Source organism: Pseudopipra pipra, chromosome 3 (genome assembly GCF_036250125.1).
Source record: "Pseudopipra pipra isolate bDixPip1 chromosome 3, bDixPip1.hap1, whole genome shotgun sequence".
Taxonomy (NCBI): domain Eukaryota; kingdom Metazoa; phylum Chordata; class Aves; order Passeriformes; family Pipridae; genus Pseudopipra; species Pseudopipra pipra.
Genome location: NC_087551.1, coordinates 110,979,428 through 110,992,358, shown reverse-complemented (window position 1 = coordinate 110,992,358; position 12,931 = coordinate 110,979,428). Strand labels below are relative to the sequence as shown.

Genomic DNA, 12,931 nt, shown 5'->3' with positions numbered 1-12,931 from the left:
CTTCTAAGAGGGATTGCAGAGTCACAATACTGGTGAAAGGGTATTTCTGACACAGGACTCGGTAAGAACAGGCAAAGTAAATCTGATTATCCACAGCACAGGTGTACTGGCAGCCAAGTGTTCCCTCTGGGTTGCAGGAAGTCCTTACTCCAGCACAAACTGGAATTTACTCTATATCTGATAAAAAGGAGTTACACACCTTCAAATTAAAACAAAAAATATTTAAGCCCTTTGCTTTTAAAACCTATATTTATTCAGTATATTGCTTAGATATTTGTGTTAGAAGTTTGGACTTGATGGTTCAGGCTTCTTAAACACTTCAGGTAATGTAATTTAAAAAACTGAGTGTAAATTCTCTACATTAAGACTGTTGCATGTTAAAGCCACTCAGAACTTTATATATTTGAATATTATTTATGTAGGAAGTTCATACACCAAATCAACCATTTTCAAAGACAGGTTTCTCCAGCTTTATTTAATAGCTAAGTTGTAACTTTCAAACCAACGAGACTTTCGCTGTCTTCTGAAAAGTGCAGGCCAGGAGTAAAAGTCAAAGATACCTTACAAAAAACTTTACTTTCTGTAGAATGAATAACACAATGAAATGACTGTAGATGTAACCATTACTGTAGTATATAATTTTAACAAGTTTAGTGTACCTTTACACATACTTTGGATCAAATATAATTGAAGATATGATTGTCAGCAGCATTTATTATGATGGTGTGAGATTTTAAAGTTTAGCTTAGTAACTTTACAACATTTTATATTGAATTCACGTGTGCTCTTATCTTGCAGCAACAGTTATTAATAGAAAGGATTATGGGTATTAATCAACTGGGAACACAAGTACATGTTCTACAGGAATAATAAAACCATAATCAACTCCCCAGGTTGTTGAATTTAATGAGAAATCTGAAGGTAATCCCATCTCCATAAATATAGACTTACAGGAGTAACTACTTACCTGCAAACAGAGCTGTTCAATCCATGGCATCCACAGTTTACAGACCTGCACGTGGCTTAGAATATCCACCTCCACAAACCAGCTGCTATTCTTAAGACACATCCTTAAGTCCTGCAAGTCTTTAGGGATTGCTATCCCACATACTTACATAATCACCCATTCCATTTCCTAACTAAGCCATCAGCTAAATACCAGAATGCAGCTCTCAAAAGGGAAAGCTCAGGAGCAAGTGGGGATAGAATCTCTGCAGGATGAAGAGAGATTCTCTAGTTCTAGGCAGCCTTCTGTCCTTTAAAAGTGGACTTTCAGATCCCTTCAACTCATTAACAGCTGGTTAGAAAATTCTGCAAAATGGCAGAACATAAATTCAAGATGCTTATTAGCAAGAAGTCTTACATACAACAGGGCACTATTTTCCAAAATTGTAATTTAGAGTGTGGGATTTTTATATATATAAATATGAATATTTTGCTTAGTGCTGTGGTATGAACCTTTACACTCTTTTAATCTATATTACTCAGCCATACACAAGACATCATTATGGAAGACAAAGATGCATAAAAAAATTAAACCCAAACAATTCCACTTGTACAACCTCTACAGACACCACTTTTGGTACCTTTAACAGGAAGTCTGTACGCTTAGAAGTTTTCTTTTATTTCTCTTTCATCTGGCAATTTCACCACTAAAGAGCTTGTCCATCCTGGCAAGCTCTGGTCCCAGTGAATTTGTAGTTTTATCTGGATATGTCAGACAGTTCCAGCCAAAACCCACTGTACCACTGCCAGCTTGTTTCTGAATTGAAAATTCATAACAGGATACTCATGTAGTCTCAGATGTGCCCATAACAATTAGCCCAGACTCATTTCATCAGACAACAAAGCCCCAAGCTATTAGTTTTATATTCCTGAAGTCTCAGTCAGGAAGAACACTAGACTAAGAAACAGGAACTGAATGCTTCCTACACAAGTTGGGTTTTTTTTTAATTATTATTTTAAGAGCACGTTGTTCTCAACATTCTGTTTGAGATTAATTGCAAAGTTAAAAATATTTCCATAAAGTTTCTCTTTTTTATCTGGAAAATCTAAAATGAATGATAGTGAGAACACAGTATTACAGATAACTCAAAATACTTCAGACCTTATCTGTCTCTCAACAACTATGTGAGAGGAGGTTGTAGTGAGGTGAGTGCTGGTCTCTTTTCCAAATTAGCAATTGATAAGACATGAGGAAATGGTCTCAAGGCATGCCAGGGGAGGTTTAGATTGGATATTAGGAAAAATTTCTTCACTGAAAGGGTCACCAGGCATTGGAACAGGCTGTCCAGGGAAGAGGTTGAGTCACCATCCCTGAGGGTATTTAAAAGATGTGTGGATGTGGCATTTGGGGACATGGTTAAGTGGTGGACTTGGCAATGCTGGGAGAATGGTTGGACTCAATGATCTTAGAGCTCTTTTCCAACCCAAACAATTTTCTGATTCTATGATAAATACAGAAAGGCAGCCTCCCATCACAGTGGTACGTGATCAGCAAGGGGAACAACCATCACATGTTTAACTCTGCCATCACCACCATCACTGCAGCTGCAGCTGCCATGAACACATGAACCTGTATTGCAATATTCTGCAAATCTGAACAAAAGAAAAACATTTTTGTTGACCTCAGCTGACAAAAAGGCTTTTAAGCTCTTGAAACAAACATCATGGCAGAGTGGCGTTGTCACCATAGAAAGAAGTCATATTTGTGATCGAGTTTCTTTGCACAAGACCCATTAAACTGTTTCCCTGACTGCAATAAACAAATATAAAGCATAGGTTTCTCTTGCACAGAAAACATGGAAACTGGCACAGTACCTTACTGTCCTCGTCTTCAAACACGGACTGGTGAACGTTGCAGGCGAAGAGAGAATTTGGGAGATCGTTGAAATCAATTATTTCATGAAAATCTTCCTCTGCAAAACATCTCTTCAAGCTGTTGTCTCCATTTATAGAGTAGAGTAAGAACTGTCCTCCATCCTCCGGGATGCAGCCATAGTGACCCAGGCCTCGCATTCCAAAGAAGTAGGAGTCTCCCCTCATCCCTGGCAGCATGGAGAAGTGACACACAGTTACACTACATTTTCAAAAATTCCACATCCACAAGTTAACGCAGAGATTCTTAGTTTGGGGGCTTCATTTGTACAAAGTAAATTTCATGCTATTTTAAGGCAACAACTGACCTCTGACACAGATCATTGAAGACCAATCTCACCAAGGGACTTGGCTTTAGCTTCATTTTTTAGCACAGGAAAGACCTGAACATATCAGCACAAGCTGCTGGACACAATAAGAAGTGAGACTTTACCTTCAAAGGAAATACTATGTTGTATTTGGGGTTAGGAGTGCCATGTTTGTTACTGGTAAGGCAGGCTGGTGCTTTTGAGCCTGCAGCCAGCTTTGGAAGTGTAATGCACTGAGCAAGAAGAAAATGAAAATAACTTTGAAAATTATACCAGGCATCAACTCACAGGAAAAAAAAAAAAAAAAGACCCTGTTGGAAAACAGCATGAAAACAGAATCATTGAAAAGCAATATAACTAAGACACATCTCTATTAAAAAGAATAAAGCCAATTTTTTCTACAGTTTCAATACAGAACATACCTTGTTTTTCCATGCTCATTAGCCCATGCCCATCTTAATCAGATTAGGAAGCAAATAAAGTTAAGGGGTGCACAGACTTAAGATGATTCTCAGCACTTTCAGAAAAGTCTTGCTGACTTTTGGAACCTTTACCCCAAATGCATCAGAATAGAAAGGTAATTTTAAGACACACAGAAGTAACATACCAGCCAAGGGGAATAAGTCAAGGTCCAATTAATTATCAGTATGTTAATTAGTATTAAATCAGGTATTTAGCAGTCCTTAGTACCTGTGTATTTGACATCAAATTCCACTATAGAGCTCCATTTAACTGAATAGAAGCTTACTGGATAATAATTAATTCCCTTATATTTGTTTCTTTCAATAACAATATGCAATCATTAGCTGCCTTTTTTTTTGTCATAACACAAGGAGTTAGTTACATAAAGGCAGAGTGCTCATCTGTTTCAGATTTGCCCTTGCTCTCTTGCATACTTGCTATTCTCTATAAATAGCTGTAAATATTAACTCAAACACACTATATAGAACTAGTGTCCAAAATTAAACCCTATGGGCTTATTACATTTAATCTCAGCAAAGTAAAGCTAAATTATGGAGCTAATTTGCTATGCCTGTGTCTTTCATATAACCCCTGCTCTGAAATTATATTTGGCTGATGACAGAGCACATCACTCCATAACATAAGGTTATGGAAATATCAGCAATTGTTATTGCTGAAGTCTCGGAGCTAATGACAGAAGTTCTCAAGAAACCAAGTTGAAGTCATGCTTAAAAGTATCAGTTTGGAGCAGAGTCCACACTTACCACGCTCCCAAATCACTGAGAGACAGATTTATTAGCCAGTATTAGTCAGAATCACTAAGGCTGGAAGGGGGATGCAGAGGTCATCCAGCCCAAGCCACAAGGTCACACCAGGGTAATTCAGGACTCGTCCAGAGGTCTCTGCTGGACAGCAACACCACTCATAGTGCACACAGTGATGTGCAGAGAGCTGGTAGGTCACAGGATCTTAGCTGTCCTCCTTCTCCAGGTAGTAAAGTATATAACACAGCTAAAACCAGAATTGTTTTCTAGTTCTGGACTCTATGCATGTAAATTATGAAGGAGGGGGTTAAACCAAACAAGGATGCAGGGCTGTGAGGAAGCAGGTGTAGTATGAAAGCCTCAGGACCGTCAGCTCTTTTTACTGTGTTAACCTGAGGACAGGTTTTGCAGCTATCAAATACATGCTATTTTTTTTCATCAGGTCAGTCCAATATTAGCACAACTATCTCCAACTAATCTCAGTCTAGGAACTTAATTCTAACTGAAAAAAAACAAGCCCAAACAAATGACAGAGGAGATGGTTCAGTATGACACAACATTGCCTCTGGTATTTAAACCAACGCTCTTAAGCCTAGTACTACTGTACATTTCAGGGTAAACATATCCAGGCAAGTACTATAAAGAAATCCTCACAGCAGCCAGAAATTTCACTTCAGAATGTAATACTTTCTCTACCAAAAAGCAGTAACAGATCATCTCCTTCAAGAATAACCATCTCTAAGTGTGTTTGTCATGACGTCTAGCCTGTGTCATTAGGTTTATGAAAATAAACCTCAAACCCAGTGTGTTACAAAACATAATTTACATGGCAGAGCAGGCTTCTGTCAGTCTGTATGAAGCATTTCATTCACAACAGGCAAACGACTTGCAGTCAGGGAAGGTACTGACTATTTGATAGTCACACAGGCTGACACTCAAAACTTGTAGGAATTTGGGTTATGAACGCTAAAGCTAACTTCATGGCAGCTAACAAGTTTCATACCTCCTTTCCCAATGCACAACAAAGCTATTAGGGTGTGCAGAGAAGTAAACAATCTCAGTCTATTAACAGACGTCAGAAAAGTCTATAGGTTTCCTCACTAAAGAGTTGTTTATTTTTCCCTCCTGGAAGAGCCATATTTTTCCTCTCCTGGAAAGTACTAGATAGGAAAGCTTTCAAGCTAGGAAGTCAGCAAAACCACTATGACAGTCAACAAAACAGAACAGGGTTTTAATTTACAACCATGAAGCTCAGGTTTTTAACCAGTAACAAAATTAGCGTACATTACAGCAGCCAAGATTAGAAGTTAGTAAATACTTACATCGCATTATGTCAGCAGTTTTGCTCAGCTAGAGCTCTTGAACAGGAAAAGCCTGTTTCTTTTTTCAGCCAATTATCAAGACAGATTTGTCTGGTAGGGCTTTGGTATTGGACAAGTCTTTTTAGGAAAGTCACTGTCACACATCTTTTAACCATCTCTTTTCCACCTTGTAGGTAGCTGTGTATACCTGCACATGCCTTTTCTACACTTCAGATACACCCAGCGTGTTCCCTCCACTAGGAAGTCAATTTATATAATAATCAACTGATTATTATATCCTCTGCCCCATTTATGATGGGACCTGCACAGTTAAGGACATCTGTATGAAATAACAATTGTTTCAGAAAGTTTACTTTGTCTTATACAAGGGCCATGTACTGCACAATATTAAGCCCAGCACCACTAGTGAGGGAAATCTCACTAATAAAATACATTTATGTTCCCCAAGAGAAATAAACTGCCTATGAGCCTGAGCTCAACGATAATCAGAGGGGACAAACATACCTGAATCAACAACATGTGTTGTCACACTTTAAACCCTAGGGCTGTAAATTCAGACTCTGACTGGACAAACTAGCACTTCTGCCAAAAGATGCAACATCATCTGTCACACACCTTGGGCTGCTCACTTCCAAGGCCAGTCACTTCCCTACGCTGGGAAAGGCCCAGTGATGCCTTTTCTAGTGGAGAAAGCATCTTCTGCTCAGATTCATGGCACAACCACACAGACTGATTCAGTCACAAGAAAAGACCAGGTCTAGGGAAAAAACGTTTGGGTTTAAGTCCACTAGGTAGGTCTATTTGGTAGGTAACTGACCTGAGTCACTCCATGACTGCATAAATATTTGTAGCAACCAGAAAAATCAGGGCCAAGTTTGGGAGTGGGCAGACAACAGCAAAGGTCAGGATTGCACTTTTCAGCACAAATCTACTTAAAGCATTCACGAAATTATAATCCCAGTTTCTACAGCTCTGCATGAACTTCATAAATCACCATATCAGAAGTTATCCTCAGCCAGTCATGAGCCAGAAATCTTACCTTTTTCCACATTATAAGTAATATTACATATTAATAACGTCACACACACAAAATTTTATATACATATATGTGTGTAAAAATCATAACTATGTATGCTTTATTATGTCTGTTAATCACCTTAAGGTTCAGGTGTTCTGTTGGGAGTAGTGTTTCGTGGCTTCTTTGAAGTTACTTAGCCACTCCAGGCAGTCCTCTGGCAAAAAAATATTTTCTTTCCAATTATTCTACTAATTTAGAACAAAAGAATTTACATTTCAAATCCCTTAAAACAATTAATCCTAAATCATGTATAATCCATCAACTGGATTTCCATATAAAATAAGCCCAATTAAAAGTAATCTTTTATGTAACTGTAATACAATCACTGGATCACATTTCTGTTTATATTAAAGCTCCTTTCCACAGCTTCTGACAAAATAAGTTAACTTCCCCCACTAATAAAAAAATTTTATATTAAAAAAAAATACATCCACATAAGAGTAAACCATACTTATTTTATTTTTAAAATGCAGTGAGTTCAAATTGAATTGTGCATTTGCTTCTCCATTCCCAAATCAGGAAATTTTTCAAATACCTAAGATATCAGAAGCTGTCATACAGAATTTCAAACAGAAGAAGCAACATCATGAAAAAATAATGCAGTAACAACAAGGCATCATCCATCACCAATATTGATGTTAAATTATCCAAGATCTGAACTAGGATCACACCAGCAAACTCTGTAGCAGGATCCCTTAAGAAGTCTGAGATACTGAGACATAATCAAGCCTGAGCCCACGTTCATGTAACCTCCAGCTAATGCTGATCACTTGCCACATCCATTTATTCCCTTTACTTAAAGTTCACCCAGATGTTATCTGTGTTATTTCTGAATTTGGTGTAAGGTTTTGACCCTGAAGTTTCAAGTCAGAAAATACATCACCCAGAACAGAGAACCCCAAAAGTGCAGCAAGAGTGCAGCCCCTTCCCCTCCAGACCCTACACATCACTTTACACTGATGTAAGTTATTTCAAATTTCTCCTCCTATGGTCCAGGTGTTCAAGGGTTCCTTATTTGGGATAGCTCAAAACGTGAGGCAAACACCCTTACCACTGGAACAGATCAGGTCACGTCAGTTCAACACTGTAGATACTGTGTCCAAATGATCTGTAGAGATTCCAAGTGGGAGCTCTGTGTTCGTGCTGTTACCTCACTATTTTTAGACACAGCACACCTCTAATTAAAATTAGCAGAGACCAGCAGAAAATTATATTCATTGGCAAACAGCAATAGCTCACTGAAGTTTCTATTTGAAAAATTACACTTATTTAGTGTAAAACTGAAAGGGCATAGATGTACCTCTTCCCATGAAGTTAGATCCCTGCAGAGCCAAACTCTTCAGAAAAAAATTATCTTCATTCAACAAAATGAGTACATGAAGTGTTTGAATGGACCAGTGCCTTATATACCACCAAGCACATACAGATTTATCCACTGTTTTCATGGAAACTAATACGGCATTTCCTTGGTGAACATTTTCCTGTCTTAAGAGTTTTTAAAAAAAGTCCCCGAGGGACATCAAGAAACAGGCACATATCTCTTGAAATCACTAGGAAACTTTACTTTTTTTTTATTAAACACTGCTTGCCATGACAAACAACATGACTAAAAATAGAATAAAGCAAACAAAATGTTACAAATAGAAGCTTTAAATATAATCGCTATAAACTACAAGTATTATTGAGTCCTGAGTGCAAACCTGGAAACTGTAACCTGCAGGAATTAAGAATATGCTGGGGGAAAAAAAACCCAAAGCAAGTTGCAGTTGCTCTTCTAGAAGAGTCCAGGAAAAGCATAGGGATTCCATCTTGGCTCCTACTGCAAAAAAAACCCAACCCCCCAAAAGCCGGTTTTACCATAATTCAAAGGTGGGGGGGAGTGGGAGAAGAGAGAAATCAAACCCAGTGAGTAAGATTTTACTGAAACAATCAGGCTTTACTTAAAATATTCACTGACTTCACAACAGCAGTCACCAGTTTCAGTAGTGTCAGCCTAGGGATGCAACTCCTGCTGAAGTCAACTGGACCCACGCTGAAGACTTTGTAAGGAGAAATGAGTGTAACAGGGAAGGTCACAGAGTAACCTACTGAAATTCCATTCCACTCTGCACAATGAGCGCTGGAGATGAGCATTATTTTTAATGGTGCTAATTCTTTACTGTGGAAAGCTCCAATAGACTTAAATGGAGGCTTTTTACTTAATTAGAAAGAGCAGAACAGGACCTCACATGACAGTATTAATGAACCTTTGCAGTCTCAAAAGCAATATGGACTAAAGTCACCCCCTCCCCTTCCCTCCTCAGCCTTCACCCCTGGTCTCCCACCTGGGCAATGATTATCCCCCTTCCAGGAATTAAAATCACCAGTACAGGTGTCCACTCACATTTTAGCTCCAATTTGGCTGGCACCACACAAAAACAGTCACTGTCAATCTCCACTTTTCCTCTTACAAAAGTGGCAGATATGAGGAAGAGGATTTTAATTTTTTTTTTTTTTCTAAATGCTAACTGGTGCAAATCCCAAATGTTCTAATCCTTTCCATTGACATTCTAGCCGTATTAAATTTAGCTGAGACTTTGTAACTATTTTTGGAAGCTTTTAACATCCAAAGGGACTATTCAGTTTTATTCCTCTAAAGCAGGACTGGCCAGCTCAAGCAGCCCAAGATGTGCACAATGCACCAAAGGTTCAGCTGTGCCTCCCACGTCAGGGATGTATCCTGTGACCAGCAAAGGGACTCAGTTGGCATTGGCTTGCTGAGCATCTGCATCTCCAACCCTGGAGAAAACAAGCCAGGAGATGCTGGTGAGCCCAACTAAGCCAAGACTCCAGTCACATTCCACAACTGGAAGGTGATACTTTGGAGCAACCAATGCCAGGTGTGAAGATTTCATGTGCTGTTCTTACCGTCAAGAAGCTGAGCTCCCGATCAATCGGGCACCACAGTTACCATGGCAACATTAAGGTATTCAAAGAATAAAAAAAAAAAAAAGGCCTCCCCAAACACAAAGAAACCAGAACAAGCTTCCTGATTACCTTCACTTGGCCTCTATGCTAATCTATTTAAAGCAAGCCCGTTTTATAAGGGGTATTAGAGCTTCGCTGGCCTTCAGCCAGAGCTGTCACCTCACACAGGGGTCAGTGGAACACTCGTTTAACAGCTTGTAATCTGAAATTCATAACCATACTCCAATTCTTACCAAAACCTACTTTCTCTTTCCCTGTTAGAAGGGGGGGGAAAAGGAAAAAAACACCTATGTCAGAACTACCTGCAACAGGAGCTGTTCACAGTGCTTTAACTCCTAGAAGAGACTCAAGGCACCATGATGACTTGGAATAAAATTCCAAAGTTTCCTCTAAAAGGATTTCCTGCTGGCACACACCAGTAATTTATAACCTAAAAAAGCCATTAAGGACACCAGTGCAATGACAAACATTTTCAACACAAACAATGACAGACCAAGCCACTGAATCTGAATGTACACTACAATATTTGGAAGAGGACAGAAACTAGATCACCTAGCTGACAACTTCTCAGAACTTTAAGGAGGATGGAACAGTTCCTGCTGTTAAAGGCACCAGTTACTAGTCAATAGAGCCAATCATCTACAGAAGATCTTCTTCTGTCCTTGCTTATTGTTATGTGTTTGCAGTTTTAGTCATTGTTTTATATTCTCACAGTATTCAGACTTTCATCTGTTCAGAAATGACCTGCAACCATATAATTTAGTTTTACTGCAAGAATAAATGCAGTAGTTTCTTCACAGTAATTATGTATTTTCATAGAAAAAGAATTTTCCTTTTCTACAAAGGAGACAATCTAACTAGCTAAACAAAGAGCAAACCATTTGTAAGGACAAAACTTGAAAGCCTAAGACAGAAGCTGATATAAAGCACAATCCCTGCTTAAACTACAATTCTCGTTTGTATGATTTCTTTCAGCTGCATAAACCTATCATACATTTTCCTTTTAAGAAACTTCATTAAACTTCAAACTCAAGCAGTAAAGGACCACAGTATTTTAAAGAGTAGCAAAATAATCTAGGAGAGGTGGGGAAAAAAACCTGAACAAACCAGTAACTTTGTTATATAAGCATCAAATGACACTGGTGTGGGATCACTGAATGGTTTGGGTTGGAAGGGACTTTAGAGATCATCCAGTTCCAACTCTGCCATGGGCAGGGACCCCTTCACCTAGACCAGGCTGTTTAGAGCCCGTCCAACCCGGTCGTGAGGACTTCCAGGGATGGGGCATCCACCACTTCTCTGGGTAACTTCTGCCAGTGCCTCACCTCCCTCACAGCAAAGAATTTACTCCTAATATCTAATTTAAATCAACCCTCTTTCACTCGAAAGCCATTCCCCCCTGGATGCCGCAGCCAAGTTCAACGCAGCCCGTGCAGAGTCTCCCGCAGGGATTCGGGCTCCCAGCGCACTCCAGCTCGAAGCTCCCGAGTACCTGGTCCGGGCTCGCACCGCTGCAAACCCCCTTCCCATCGCTCCCACTGCCTCCTCACCCCGCTCCTCCGCATCCCAGCGGGGTACGCACCGCCCGAGGTGAGAGCGACCGCGGGCAGCCGCGGGCTCGCCGCGCATCGCGCCGAGAGCCGCGGGAAGGTGGAGGGACCCCGAGGTGAGCGCGGCCGCGGGGCGGTTGCATAACGCAGGTCGGCGGGGCAGCGCTGCGGCCCCGCTGGAGAAGGAGGGAGCCCCCGCGGCGGCGGCCCTGCCCTTACCTGCGGCTCGCTCGCTCCGCGCTGTCGCTGCCACAGGACCCGCGCCCGCCGCGCCGACAGCGCCGCTCGCCCGCCCGGGACAGGGGGGAGGACGGGCAGGAGGAGCCACCAATGGGAATGCGAGGAGCGCCTTGGCCCCGCCTCCTTCTTGCCTTTGGCCACGCCCCTCAGGTCCCGCGCCTCCGCGACGGGTCTGGGGGAAAGGAGGCGGTGGGGAGGGGACAGGGGATGTGCGGGGACAAGTGAGCAGGGACAGGGGACAGGGGATGTGCGGGGACAAGTGAATTGGGATAGGGGACAGGGGATGTGCGGGGACAAGTGAGCAGGGACAGGGGACAGGGGATGTGCGGGGACAAGTGAGCCGGGACAGGGGACAGGGGATGTGCAGGGGCAAGTGAGCCGGGACAGGGGACAGGGGATGTGCAGGGACAAGTGACAGGGGACAGGGGATGTGCAGGGACAAGTGACAGGGGACAGGGGATGTGCAGGGACCAGTGAGCCGGGACAGGGAACAGGGGATGTGCAGGGACAAGTGAGCTGGGATAGGGGACAGGGGCAGGCGACAGGGGATGTGCGGGAACAGATGAACCGAGACAGGGGAATAGGTGAGCGGGACAAGGGACAGGTGAGTTGGAACAGGGGCTGTGTGGGGATAGGGGAGAGGGAACTGGGAACAGATGACAGGTGAGAGGGGACCCCCCCCAGGACAGGGGCCGTACGGGGACAGGGAAGAGAAGACAGGGGAGCCAGCATAGGGACTGTGCAGGGACAGGTGAGGCGGGACAGGGAACAGGTGAGCGGGGACAAGGGATGTGCGGGGACAGGTGAGTGAGGACAGGGGATGTGCAGGTGAACAGGGCAGAGTCTGGTAGGAACCAGGCAGCGATTTGTGTCCTTGTGGCAAAGCTTCCCTCCTTCAGGGTGTCAGCCCCCCCCCACTGAGGGTGAGATGGGGTGGGATGGGGTGAAGTCAGGGGGGACAGAGTAGGGAGATGTGGGGTGGGATGGGATGGAATAGGAGCAAGGAGGGGTGGGGTGGGAATGAGGGTGAAGATTGCAGAGAGATGGGATGGAATGGGAGCAAGGAGGGGTGACATGGGATGGGAGGGGTGGAATGGGATGAAGAGAGAAGTGGGGCAGGCACAGTGCCAGCACACCTTGCCATGGTTTTAGTGACAAATGCTCAAATGCCCCCTGGGATGATGTTGTAGGGGGGCTGATTGCTCTGGGGGATGGAGCTTCCCAGAACATTCCCGTCTCTGACCACTGACACACAAACTATCCTTTGCAGTGAGCTCCATCTGGAATGGATTCAGTTGTTGCTCATTTCTTCTTCAGACTAACAGGTGATTAAGGTTGCACATTGATTAAGATCTCCACATTG

General features: G+C 42.3%; 1 protein-coding gene across 2 annotated transcripts in view; it reads right to left on the bottom strand.

The window, feature by feature from the left end:
• The window catches only part of RCAN2 (regulator of calcineurin 2), an 87,807-nt gene extending 75,686 nt beyond the window's left edge, over nt 1-12,121 (bottom strand). Inside the window, exons 1-2 of one of the 2 annotated variants that reach the window (XM_064650724.1) lie at nt 11,548-12,121; nt 2,821-3,047 (exon numbers count right to left, since the gene is read on the bottom strand). In XM_064650724.1, the coding sequence (XP_064506794.1) occupies nt 2,821-3,045 (225 nt within the window). In that variant the 5' untranslated portion in view covers nt 3,046-3,047; nt 11,548-12,121. Of the gene's footprint in view, nt 1-2,820; nt 3,058-11,547 lie in introns of those variants that run through there. The other variant, XM_064650726.1, reaches the window with a different exon arrangement.
• Between the last annotated feature and the right edge of the window lie 810 nt (nt 12,122-12,931).